At 38.7% G+C, this 14,278-nt stretch overlaps 1 protein-coding gene across 2 annotated transcripts in view; it reads right to left on the minus strand.

Moving 5' to 3' along the window:
* Positions 1 to 14,278, minus strand: part of LOC132818357 (TOG array regulator of axonemal microtubules protein 1) — a 160,069-nt gene that overhangs the window by 64,641 nt on the left and 81,150 nt on the right. For both annotated transcript variants that reach the window (XM_060829306.1, XM_060829305.1), the window contains exon 3: positions 7,076 to 7,213. In XM_060829306.1, the coding sequence (XP_060685289.1) occupies positions 7,076 to 7,213 (138 nt within the window). The remainder of the gene's footprint in view (positions 1 to 7,075; positions 7,214 to 14,278) is intronic.

The raw sequence follows: 14,278 nt of genomic DNA on the forward strand, positions 1-14,278 counted from the left end.
TCTGAGGCAGCCCCTCAGAATTAAGGAAGGCTTGGGTTCAATTCAGTTCATTGAATTTTGAGACAATTGATAAAGCCAATGCACAATTGCAGACTTTGCCACAAGCAGGGCAAGTGGTGTTTCAACGGTCAGGGAAATTAGTTATTAAAAGTTTGTAGGTACTCAGACATTTTAAAGTTCTGAACAGACTATGCAGGGGGACAAGCAAATCATGCCCAAGAAGCAGTGCTTTTGAGGGGTGTGTATGCACAGCTGCCCAAAAAAAGATCAAACACAGTAAAGGGAAATTAGAAGGAACTTAGGTTGCTAAAAGATAAAAATCAGCAGCTTTCTTTTCCAAATAATAGTTGATACATAATTTTCAGTATTAAAACTGATGATAAAATGAATAACTCAAATGATACCATAAGTTAATTTGAAAACTGGATTTATTTTTGTGCATGAAGCAAGAAGGGAGCAAAGCTACAAAGCTACAATGTAATAAGACAATTTTACTATTAGGTGGTCAGTCAGTTATGTTTTAACTGGTGGCAAGCTTGCCTCAGAATCAGAGTTTGTGGGTTCAGGTTTTGCTCCAGGACTTGAACACAACAATCTAGACTTTACATAAATACTGATTAGGCACTTTACAACCCTCTGCACTCAACATTGAGTTCAATAAGTTCAAACCATGAACTCTGAACCCCATTTTGATTTTTTTTTCCATGTGCCAAAGTGATTCTTATTTCTCATGTTTTTGCTTTTGGACACAATTGTTCAGTATTCATAGAATCGTTATGGCAAGAATGAGACCATTCAACCCATCATGTCTGCACCCCATTACCTCTGGTCAATATCCTGCTTTTTCCTCATTTTCCTGCACACCATTTCTGTCCAAATGATTCATCGATTGCCCTTTGAATACTTACACTGCATTTCCAAGCAGTGTATTCCATATGCTAACTGCTCACTTTTTGAAAAAGTTCTCTCTTACATCACCCTACCTTCATTTACACATCACTTCAAATCTATGCCCTCGTTCTTGTTTTTTTATATTTTAGAAGGTGAAACAACTTCTTCCTATCTACTCTTGCAGCTTATTGACGATTTTAAGGTGCCTATCAAATCTTCTCTCGGTCTTCTTGTCTCTAAGGAGTATAGTCTCAACTTCAACCCATTCTTATAACTGAAGTTTCTCATTCCTGAACCATTCTTGTAAATCACTTCTACACTCTGTCCAATGCACTCGCATCTTTCCAATAATGTGGCATGTACAACCATACATAATAGTCCAGCTGTCACTCTAACAAGTGTCTTGTAAAAGTTTAACATCACCTCCCTGCTCTTTTATTCGATGCCTCTAATACTAAAGCTGAAAGTTAATATACTTTGTTAACTGCTCTCTCTTCGCATCCAACCATCTTCAATAATCTGCATAAATATACATTGGGTCCTCTTTTCCTGCATCCCCTGGGAATTGTACCCATTAGTTTCTACTGTCTTTCAACGTTCTTTTGGTCAAAATGCATCTCTACACTGAACTGCCCACCTCACCAACTTTTTACTGTCCTTTTGGAGTTTCACACTGTCCTCCTCACAGTTTACAATTCTTCCAAGTTCAGTGTCATTTGCAAACTTTGAAATTGTTCCCTGAACAATAAGATCATCAATAAACATCATGAAAAGCACGGTCACAAAACTGAACCCTGGGAAACTCCAATACAAACCATTCTCCAGCCCAAAAAATATGCATTGGACATAATTCTCTGTTGCCTATCACTCAGCCAATTTTGAATCAATGTAGCTACTGTCCCTTTTATAGCATGACCTATAACTTTCCTCAAAGTCTGTTGTTTGGCATGATATCAAACATGTTCTGAAAAGCCATGTCTACCACATCAACTGCATTAGCCTCATAAATCCTTCATGTTACCTCTTCAAAAAATCACAAGTTAGTTAAACATGATTTCCCCTTAGAAGTCCAGGCTGATTCTTCCGAATCAACTCAGCCTTTTCACGTGATTACTGATTCTTTCCTGAATAATTGTTCCCACAAGCTTCCCCACCACCACCAAAGTTTCGTAAACTAACTGGTCTGTAATTGCTGGGATTATCCTTCCAACCTTTCTTGAACAAGGCCATTATGTTTGCAATTCTCCAGTCTTCTGGCACCTTCTCCTCCCTCCCAACAGAAACAAAAAAATTGTTATCCTGGGTGCAAGGGTTTGAGACATAACAAAATGGGTGAACTTCTGCAAAGGGAGGGTTAGTTACCACAGAGGGGAAAAGTGAGGACTGCAGATGCTGGAGATCAGAGCTGAAAAATGTGTTGCTGAAAAAGCGCAGCAGGTCAGGCAGCATCCAAGGAGCAGTAGAATCGAAGTTTCGGGCATAAGTCCTTCTTCAGGAATCTGAATAGAAGCTAACATTTCGAGTCTCGATGACTCTGATGAAGAGTCATCTAAACTTAAAACGTTAGCTTGTTCTCTCTCCATGGATGATATCTGAACCACCTTGCACTCCAGAATTTGTTGTTTAGAACCAGTGATTGTGGTTTATGTGGGAACCAATGACAGAAGGACAGAGAGCATAAAGAACTTGCACGATCAGTTTCAGGAATTATGGAGTAGGTTGAAACATATGACCTCAAGGGTAGTAATCTCAGAAATACTACCTGTAGCATGAGCTTCACCATTTAGGCAATAGCAGATCAGGGAGGTAAATACTTGGCATGGAGGATGATGTAGAAGGGAGAGGTTTAGATTTTAGGGACATTAAAATTCCTTTTGGGAAAGAAGAAAGCTGCTCAGAAGAGATGGGCTTTATCTGAGCCGAAATGGAACTAATCTGCAACTAAGAGGATGAGAGTGGATTTTAAACCGGTAAGGTGGAGGGGTGGGAGGGGGGTGGTATTTGATGAATGCGCCAAGTCCTGTTAAGTATCAGACAGGTCATGCAATAGAAAATGGGGAAGGGGGAAATCAAAGTGACACAAGACTTGCATGTTGACAGTGACCAAAGAAATCATCACCTTTCAATGGGAACGAAAGAGATAAGGGAAGAGTTAAATTGGACGTATGTAAAGCACGGATTATCATTAAATAAAATTGGGGAACTAGGAGAAGCGATTGCTCTTGGGGATCTGACATAATAGTATTGACAGAAACATGGCTCAAGCTAGAAAAGGGTTAGATAATGCTTTTATAATACTTTGAGGAAAATTATAGGTTGTGCTATAAAATGGTCAGTAGCTAGATGAGTACAAAATTGGCTGACTGATAGGAAACAGAGAATGATGGTCAATAGATATAATGCTTTTTGTAGAAACGGCGGGGGGGGGGGTAAAAAGGAAGGAAGAATTGTTCAAAGATAATATCATTGCCCTTGAACAGCTCATGAGTCAGAATCTGTATGGTTAGAGGTAACAAACAGGACTGTAGCAGTGACCTTGCTGAGTGTTTATGATATAGTGGGGACAAAACAGAACAGATCCTTTGGAGGCAGATAATGGAAATTAGCAAGTAAAGTAGGGTTGTGATTGTTGATGATTTCAATTACCTTTGAGTAGGCTGGGAAGAAGGTAGAAGGTAGGGCATGGAAAAGAAGAAATCCCTGTAATGTGTAATAAGAGAACTTTCACGTACAGTATATTTCCAGCCCAATCAGGACTGTGCTTGGTGTGGTCCTAGGAAATAAGGTAGGCCAAGTGGAGAATGTCAGAATGGGGGAACATATGGGAAATAGAGATCATAGTATAATAAGGTTCAGTATGAAGTTAGAAAAGGATAAAAATTGGTCAATGATTAAGATTCTTGACTGGAAAGGGCAAATTTGATTTGAAATAAATTTTGGTGGATAAAACAACGGATGAAAAATGGAAGAATTTCAAACGAGAGATGTGTAGAGTACAAGCTAGGTATATACCCATGAGAAGTAAATAGAGTATCCAAAGCCAGAGTACCCTAGATGATTAAAAATACTGATGAGAAAAATAAGGAAGAAAAAGGAGGCATATTAAGCATACTGGAATAAAAATAGCAATGAAATCAGGAAGAGCATCTCATATGCAGGAGAGAGACTAAAGCTAGAATAAGGAAGGCTAAGCATACAGAAAGAATGGCAGGCTGCACAAAAAAATTGAGTAAAATGCTCTTTAAACACACTAAAAATGAAAGATTGGTGAAGGATAGAGTGTCCATAAGGAATAAGCAGAGTAAGCTGCTCACTGAAGCAAAGGGTATGGTAGAGGTACTAAATGAATGCTTTTGTTACTGCCAAAGTAGAAAATGATGACAATGGCCTGTTTGAAAACATGGGTATTGAGCAACTGAGCAGTGATAGGTAAAGAAGAAGTGATAAAAAGGCTGACAGAACTCCAAGTAGCAAGGTTATCAGACCAGGATGGGATGCATCATAGATTGCTGAGAATGTAAGGGAGCATATTGCAGAGCTGTTGATGGAAATTTTCCAGGCCCCCCTGAACACAGGATTTGTCCCAGAGAACTGGAGAATTGCAAATGGGTCAATGCTATTTCAGAAAGGATCAAAGGATTACCCAGGTAACTACAGGTCTGTCAGCTTGAAGCAATAGTGGGAAAACTGATGGAAGCCATAATACAGGATAAGGTAGAAAAAATAAGTTATACTAGATACTAGACAGTCAACATGGTCTTGTTAATAGCAGATCATGTGTGACAAATTTGAGTTATTTGACAAGGTCACATAGGCTGGATGAGGGTGTTTCAATGGATGTTGTGTATTTGGACTTTCAGGAAACAATTGAAACTCTGCCACATGGCAGTTTGGTTAGCAAAAGAGAAATGTTTGGGACTGAAGGTTCCTTGGCAGCATGGATTAGAAGCTGGCTAAAAAAGGGGGAACACAGGGCAGGTATAAGTGGGAATTTCTCAGATTGGAAAAGAGTTGATTGATTTTTTTGGGGTTTATACGAATCATTTGGAGATGGGTGATGCAAATTTACAAATGATACTAAGCTAGCGAGAATAGTGAATGTGAAGATGACTCTGAGCACGTTCAAAAATACATTGACAAGTTGGCCAAATGAGCAGACACCAGGCAGATAAATTTCAGTGCAAAGAAATTAAAGATATTGGTAGAAGTAAGAGAGACAATACAGGCTCAATAGTACAACTTTGAGGGGAATGCAGAAACAGAGGGACCTCGGGGCTGATGTGCATGATTCTCTATCCAGACAAGTTAAACAGTTGTTAAGAAGCCCTTGTAGGATCCTTGACCTTATAAATAGTGGCACAGAGTCTAAAATCTAAGGAAGTGATGCTATACCTCTACAAGTCATTGGTCAGACCATATTTGCAGTACTGTATTCGGTTTCAGACATCTTATTGAAGGAAGGATGTTAAAACCCTGGAGAGAGTGCAAAGGAGATTTACTAGAATGATACCATTAATGAGTGATTTTAAATAAAAAGAAAGATTAGAGAAATTGGGCATTGTCCTTGGAGTAAAGAAGAAAGGTCATGACTTTATTGAGTTGTCAAATTATGAAAACTTTTGACAGGGCAAAGAAGGATATCCATTAGTTGGTATGTCAGTAATTAGACTTTACAATTTCAAGACAGTCAGCAAGAGAGCTAGGATTGAGAGGAGGAGAAACTTCTTTAATCAGAGAGTTGTTAGAATTTGGAGTGTGCTGCCTGGGAGAGTGGTGGAGGTAGATTCCATAGAAGGTTTCAAAAGAGAGCTGGATTTTGATTTGACAATGATGAATTTAGAGGACTACAGAGATAGGCCTAGAGAGTGGTACGAGCTCTTTTGGGAGCTGCAAAAACAATGGGTCAAATGGCCTCCTTCTTGCTGAATGAGATTCTAAATAACTGACAGACATACCTAAACAAATATAAATTGACTTTCCACAGACTAGTTAAGGTCACAGCTAATGCATTTTGAGTATATTTGCATAGAAGTGGAACATTTTAAATCAGGCAGCAAATATCCTATTCACTGCATCTTAAATCTCAATTTCAAATCTACATTCATTACAGTAGCCTCCATCACATTTTCCACCACAGCTCTTAGACTTATGTGAGCTTTTCAAGGAATTTTAGGTTTTCCTGTCTCCAGTTAGTTGAGTATTCCTTTGCTGATAGGTATAAAACTCTCTTATTTGCAGTCTCCTCCATTCCTTCCAATCCCCCTCATGGTTTCCTCCTTTCCTCTCTCCAAATTTTGCATGCTTCCCCCCAATGAGGCCTCCTCACCTCATCTCTCAAATTTCAGTGCCTCTTTTCTTTCCTCCTTTCCTTCTCCACATACATGCATTTGCTTATTTTGCCTTCTCCCCCAACCGTTGCAAACATCTCCTTTCCTAACCCTCATTTCCTGCATTACTTCAAAAAGCGGAGGGAAATTATCCCCAATATCCAAGCCAATATTTCTCCTACAGTCAGCATTACAAAAATAAGTTAGCTGGTCATTACCACTTTGCTATTTGTGACAATGTGCAATGAGCGAATTGTTTGACACCTTTCCCACAAGTGAGTTAATTTCAAAAATATATCATTGACTTTAAAGCATTTAGAATTTCCTAGGATAGTGAAAGACACTATATAAATGCGTATTTCCTTTTTATTAATATCTTTACTAATTAAATTTAAATTAGCTACTTTCCTTTTCTATCATGTCTTTGCATACTTATTTGCAAATAGAACTATATCTGAAATGGAACAAGACAGTACTTTGAAAGCTATATAATCCCTTGAAAACTCACTGAGCTTTATTGTTAAACTTCTTCAGACTTCTTAGTGTAACATAAAATATATTAAAAAGTTTGGTACTACCTCAGTATTAGACAGTAAAATCAATCTAGAATTTAACTGCTTCTTAAATCATGAATTTTTATCAAGAATAAGAAACCAGAATATGGACAAAAGTCATTACTATTTCTGTCATTATACACACCCAGTCCAGCAGGCTGTAAAAACTTAGTAGTTGTGGTTTATAACATCATATTAACGTCTGGTAATGATACTGGCTTGTCAGACACTAAAGGTAGTGTAATAGCATCACAACTGTTGAAAGGAATTTAAGCTAATTAGTACTGAATAAATAGTTCATACCTTTGTCTTGTGATAACTTTCCATTTCCTAAAAATTGCAGGTCAGAATCCACACTGTGACTTTGTGTATTTAACAATCTGGAGGAGCCAAAAGGTACTCTCCTGCTTAAAGGTTGAGAATGAAGTGGTTCTCCAAATCCTAATAATAAAAATATGAAAGTAATATGATTTTTTGTGCTCATCAATACCATTAACATTCATCTGTTTTTTTCAATGGAAGATTGTAATCTTTTGGATTAAATCATTGTATTTGCCACAATTACAAATGAGGATTCCTAATTCAACAGAAATGTTTTTTTCTGAAATTGAACCTTTTTTTAAAGTACCTAAAGAAAAAGCACCCCTCAATAAAGCATCATTCCCTGGCTAAGAAATCATGCTAGCAAATGACCCTGTAATTTTAAAAGCTCCTGCATAAAATGTTTTAAAATTTACTTCCAAAAATTATTTTTTAAAGATCATTCGTTTTAATCAGATGAACAGTAGATAACCAGGAGGTCAGTTGGTATTTGAATATCATTTTCTTCAAATCAGGTTAATTGGTAGCCTTGCCTAAAAGTATGACAGGATTACTTAACAACATTCCCTGTGAGCATAAAGTTTGATCACCATTCCATATATTTTCACATAAATCTCTATCTTGAAAATGCCAAAAACCATAGTCTGAAAGATAACATTGTAAGAATTGCTTCCACCTCACACAAACTAAATAAGTGAAATAAAAATTTCAACAAACTAATTTCCAACTAATCATCCTGAAACTAGTAATCACACAGCACCAGGTTATGGTCCAACAGGTTTATTTGAAAGCACTAGCCTTCAAAGTGCTGCACCTTCATCAGGTGGTTGTGGAGCAGCATCATAAGACACAGAATTTATAGCAACAGGATTGTAATGTCATGGAATGTAGTATTAAACAAATTTAGCTTAAGTCTTTCATTGTTTAGAATGATAATGTCAGTTTCGGTTCCTTCATATGTAAATCCCAGAACTTTTTTAAAGTTACACTCTCGAGGTAGCTTTAACAATAGGCCCCAACTCAGCTCAGATAATGCATGGAAGGTGCGAGGTTAAAGTCTATCTGTGTGCCAATGTTAGGTCAGACTGATTCGAGCAAAGTAAAATGTAGTTCTGCAAGCACAAATTCACTCCACAAACTTATAGGCGTGTGTGTACGTGCAGGGGAGACCAAGTGAGTGTGTGAATGTGTGTGTGAGTGGGGGTGTGAATATCTGCGAGGACGAATGTCCTGGACCACTGAAGTGTTCCCCGACTGGGATTGTTGCATGGTGTCAGCAATCCGGGACAGTCGGCCTTGGAACTTCAGGTAACCATGCTCCAAGGCGGACTTCAGGACAGGCAACAATGCAAGGTGGCCAAGCAGAGGCTGATAGCCAAGTCTGGTACCCATGGGAATGGCCTCAACCGGAATGTTGGGTTCATGTCACGTCACAGGTGACCCCACTACACTATACACTCTCTCTCTCACACACACATGCACTCCTACAGAACCACACACACACACACACACACACACACACACACACACACACACACACACACACACACTCCTATAGACCCGCTCTCTCATATACTCACACATACACTCACTACATACATACTCACACATGGACCCTCTCACAGACACTCATACCCCCACATGCGCACACTCACTCAGTCTCCCCTGCACGCACACACATATAAGTTTGTGGGGTGAATTTGTACTTGGAGAATTAAATTTTATTTTGCTCAAATATAAGATTCTGCAAATCCCACTTTAGAAATAAAATCAGTCTAACCTAACATTGGGAGACAGACTTTAACCTTACACCTTCAATGCATTAGCTAAGCTGAGATGGCACCTATTGTTAAAGCTATCTTGAGAATGTAACTTTAAAAAAGTTCTGGGATTTACACATGAAGGAACTGAAACTGACATGATCATTCTAAAAGATGAAAGATTCAAGCTAAATTTGTTTAATATTACATTCCATGGTACTACAATCCTGTTGCTATTAATTATGCCTTATAATTCTGCTCCACAACCACCTGATGAAGAAACAGCACTTTGAAGGTTAGTGCTTCCAAATAAACCTGTTGGACTATAATCTGGTGCTGTGTGATTTTTAACTGTCCACGCAGTTTAACACCAGCACCTCCAAATCCTGAAATTAATAATTTTGTTTCTAAACTCTAACATTGAACAACGCAAACTTTATTCAACTGACACTATTTTAATGACAAATAAATTAAGTTTCTCTTGGAAAGATTTTCATATATAAAACTAGAATCCTCATTTGTGCAAGGCCAACTACTATCCAATTCTGTTTAAAAATGAATTTTTAAAAAGAACTTTTGGAAGTAAATTTTAAAATGTGATCTTCGTAACCAACCTTATGTCGGCCTTCATCTCAAGGAAGTTAAAACTGAAAGGTTAGAAAGCAATGCTTTAGTACCAAAAGGTTCATATCAGACCCTGTATTATTCTGTGTCTGGTTTTGGGTGTGTATATATCAGAATATCAGGGCCTCAAGGCTCAGCTGAGAGAATGAGTTCCTTGCTTTGATTTTGTCAGTTTTGGATTGATCTAATCAAGGTGTTTAGATTGACTTAAATCATTCAAATGATTGGGTGGACGAAACTATTTCCTTTAAAGGCTGGGGTGGAAAAAGAGAGTGGAATCAAGGGAACATCATGCTAAAATTTGCAGCAGGCTGTTTATGACTGAAATTAGAATCAACCTTTTCACACATTATTACTCAATGATATTGAATTGCTTCCTCAAAGGCTGTAGGGCAGTTGATCAATTGAAACTTTGAAACCTAGGATTGTTGAAATTTGCTTTTGGAAAGGGTATCAAAGAACAGCCGTCAAAGGTGCGTAAATTAGGCTGAAGTAGAGTTGAGTAGCTTTGATTTGTCATTTATACCATGTACAACTGATACAGTAAAACGAGACAGTGTTCCTCCAGTACCGAGGGTGCTACATGGGCAGCACAAACTACACAATTGTACACAGCATAAAGTGCATAAATAGTACAAAACACGTAAGTTACAGTGTAACTAGCAGCAAAACAAAAGAATTTCAGATGGGAAAGAGTCCGATTATACTGTGTTAAGGAGCCTGATGGCTAGGAGGAAGAAACTGTTGCACAGTCTAGCCATGAAAGACTGTATGCTCCGGTAACTTCTGCCAGATGGTAGGAAGGAGAAGCATTTGAGTGAGGGGTTTTCCACAATGCTCTTAACCTTTCGGATGTAGCATGTGGAGTAAATGTCTGTAATGGAGGGAAAAGAAATCCTGTTGATCTTCTCAGCTGTCCACACTATCCGTTGTAGGGTCTTATGAAACGGGATGGTGCAATTCCTGAACCAGGCAGCTCAGGGTACTGTCAATGAACCCTCTATAGAATGTGGTGAGGATGAGGGGTGGGAGTTGGGCTTTCCTCAACCTGCGCAGGAAGTAGAGATGCTGCTGGGCTATGGGGCTGGAGTTGAGGGTCCACGAGAGATTCTCTGCTAGATGTATGTCAAGAAATCTGGTGCTCTTCACGATTTCCACAGATTAGGCATGAGTTAACTAAAAAACAATTCAGGTCTGAGGGACTTGACATTTGTCTAAAATGGACTAAATTAAATGTTCTGCATTTCTACTACTTTATGTATAACATATACTGTAATCATAACATAAATATTTGTTTGCACTGCATCCACTGAATCCTAACACGGACTCCAGAAAATATTTTTTAATAAATTAGTGATGCCTTAAAATTAATCCATGCTTCAACAAACACATACTGATAACAACTGACAACATGGTGATACTTGTTCAGAATTATATTGCACAATTAAAATCCACATAATTATACTTTCAAACTACTTTAGCTAATCCTGCATATTAAAGTTAAAGCTAACTATGACTACTGTAGTTCAACTTACTATGGATCATCACCCATTTAGTCACAGGATAAATCTATCTTCAAACAATATAGAGCCACAAAAATCAAGCCAGGTCTTGCCCAGATACCCATGCTGTTACTGTAAGTGGAGCATATAATTCTTTTCTACTGTGATGATTTGGTATGCTTAGTAACAAATATCAAGTCTACTTTCATTGGACAATGCCCAACAGAAGAAAGGTTTTAATTTCATTTGCAATTAACTTTAGCAAATCAGAACAGTTCATTCGCATTCAAGGAAAAATGCAATTTACAATAATTCAGTTGTCTGCGCATCTCAAATCTGGATACATTATTTTCGATTGAGATTCCTTTGAAGGAAAAATGGATTTTAGACCTTGCGCTCATAGAGTCATAGAGATGTACAGCATGGAAACAGACCCTTCGGTCCAACTTGTCCATGCTGACCAGATATCCCGACCCAATCTAGTCCGACCTGCCTGCACCCAGCCCATATCCCTCCAAACCCCTCCTGTTCATATACCCATCCAAATGCCTTTTAAATGTTACAATTGTACCAGCCTCCAACACTTCCTCTGGAAGTTTATTCTTATATACGTATCACCTCAGTGTGAAAATGTTGCCCCTTAGGTCTCTTTTATATCTTTCCCTTCTCACCCTAAACCTATGCTCTCTAGTTCTGGACTCCCCCACCCGCTTTGTCTATTTATCCCATCATGCCCCTCATAATTTTGTAAACCTCTATAAGGTCACCCCCCCAGCCTCCGTGCTCCAGGGAAAACAGCCCCAACCAGTTCAGCTTCTCCCTATAGCTTAAATCCTCCAACCCTGGCAACATCCTCGTAAATCTTTTCTGAACCCTTTCAAGTTTCACAACATCTTTCCGATAGAAGGAGACCAGAATTGCATGCAATATTCCAACAGTGGCCTAACCAATGTCCTGTACAGCCACAACATGACCTCCCAACTCCTAAACTTAATGCTCTGACCAATAAAGGAAAGCATACCAAATACCTTCTTCACTATCCTATCTACCTGCAATTCCACTTTCAAGGAGCTATGAACCTGTAATCCAAGGTCTCTTTGTTCAGCAACACTCCCTAGGACCTTACCATTAAGTGTATAAGTCCTGCTAAGATTTGCTTTCCCAAAATGCAGCACCTCGCATTTATCTGAATTAAACTCCATCTGCCACTTCTCAGCCCATTGGCTCATCTAGTCAAGATCATGTTGTAATCTTAGATAACCTTCTTTGCTCCAATTTTGGTGGCATCTGCAAACTTACTAACTATACCTCTTACACTCATATCCAAATCATATATATAAATGACAAAAAGTAGAGGACCCAGCATCGATCCTTATGGCACTCCACTGATCACAGGCGTCCAGTCTGAAAAACAAGTCTCCACCACCACCCTCTGTCTTCTACCTTTGAGCCAGTTCTGTATCCAAATGGCTAGTTCTCCCTGTATTCCATGAGATCTAACCTTGCTAACCAGTCTCCCATGGGGAACCTTATTGAACACCTTACTGAAGTCCATATAGATCACATCTACTGCTCTGTCCTCATCAATCCTCTTTGTTACTTCTTCAAAAACCTCAATCAAGTTTGTGAGACATGATTTCCCATGCACAAAGCCATGTTGACTATCCCTAATCAGTCCTTGCCTTTCCAAATACATGTACATCCTGTCGCTCAGGATCCCTTCCAACAACTTGCCAACCACCAATGTCAGGCTCACTGGTCTATGGTTCCCTGGCTTGTCCTTACCACACTTTCTAAACAGTGGCACCGCATTAGCCAACCTCCAGTCTTCCGGCACCTCACCTGTGTCTATTGATGATACAAATATCTCGGCAAGAGGCCCAGCAATCACTCCTCTAGCTTCTCACAGAGTTCTAGGGTATACCTGATCAGGTGCTGGGGATTTATCCATCTTCATGTGTTTCAAGACATCCAGCACTTCCTCCTCTGTAATATGGACATTTTGCAAGGTGTCACCATCTATTTCCCTACATTCTATATCTTACATGTGCTTTTCAGTATATCCCCCATTTTCTGCAGCTCTACACAAAGACGACCTTGCTGATCCTTGAGGGGCCCTATTCTCTCCCTTTTGTCCTTAATGTATTTGTAAAAACCCTTTGGATTCTCCTTAATTCTGTTTGCCAAAGCTATCTCATGTTCTCTTTTTGCCTCCTGATCTCCCTTTCAAGTATACTCCTACTACCTTTATATTCACTCGATCTATCCTGTCTATACCTGACATATGCTTCCTTCTTTTTCTTAACTAAACACTCAATTTCTTTAGTCATCCAGCATTCCCTTTACTTACCAGCCTTTCCTTTCACCCTAACAGGAATATACTTTCTCTGGATTCTCGTTATCTCATTTCTGAAGGCTTCCCATTTTCCAATCGTCCCTTTATCTGCGAACATCTGCCCCCAATCAGCTTTTGAAAATTCTTGCCTAATCCTGTCAAAATTGGACTTTCTCCAATTTAGAACTTCAACTGTTAGATCTAGTCTATCCTTTTCCATCTCTATTTTACATCAAATAGAAATAGGGTTGTTAGCCCCAAAGTGCACACCCACTGACACCTCAGTTACCTTGCCTAATAACGTCTGATATTTGTATATTGTTTCAAATATAACAACATTTTCAGAGGCCATATATTGATTTTTCTTCTATTACAGCAAATCTTAACTATTATCAGCCACAATATTTATTCCCTGAACACCTTCTAGTAGCTTTATTCACTTGAATTTGCAGATCATCAGCATTCAGTCTTTCCCTATTTCTTTCAATTAACTGATCGTCAGGGAAATGTGACAACACAGAGTTGAAAAATTCCTCAAGTTGAGGAAAAAAACTTGTCCTGCAGCACCACAAATCATGTCTTTAGGAACTGCTCTCATTTATGTGTCAATAACATCTGACATCTCTTACTTCTAACTGTTCCACCACTAGCCTTTCATGATATTCCTGCCTCAGTACATTTCCTGATCTTTTCTCAAGTATCTTCAAGAATTTTCAAAAACAAAACCTCACAAATCATGCTACAAAGGTAGGCAATCATTCATCTATTGATTGTTGTTATGTATTCCCAACCAAATGAGCAGACCACAATTAAGTGACTTATGCAAGGCATAGAAAGTACTGATTTGACACTAGACAGTATAGAAGGTGTGTGTGTGTGTTTTTTTATTAAATCACCACTAATTTTTGTAGATGAAAACAGCTTTTACAACAAAAATAATTAGGATAGTACTTTGCCAGCAATT

Source organism: Hemiscyllium ocellatum, chromosome 8 (genome assembly GCF_020745735.1).
Source record: "Hemiscyllium ocellatum isolate sHemOce1 chromosome 8, sHemOce1.pat.X.cur, whole genome shotgun sequence".
In the NCBI taxonomy this organism is placed as follows: Eukaryota; Metazoa; Chordata; class Chondrichthyes; order Orectolobiformes; family Hemiscylliidae; genus Hemiscyllium; species Hemiscyllium ocellatum.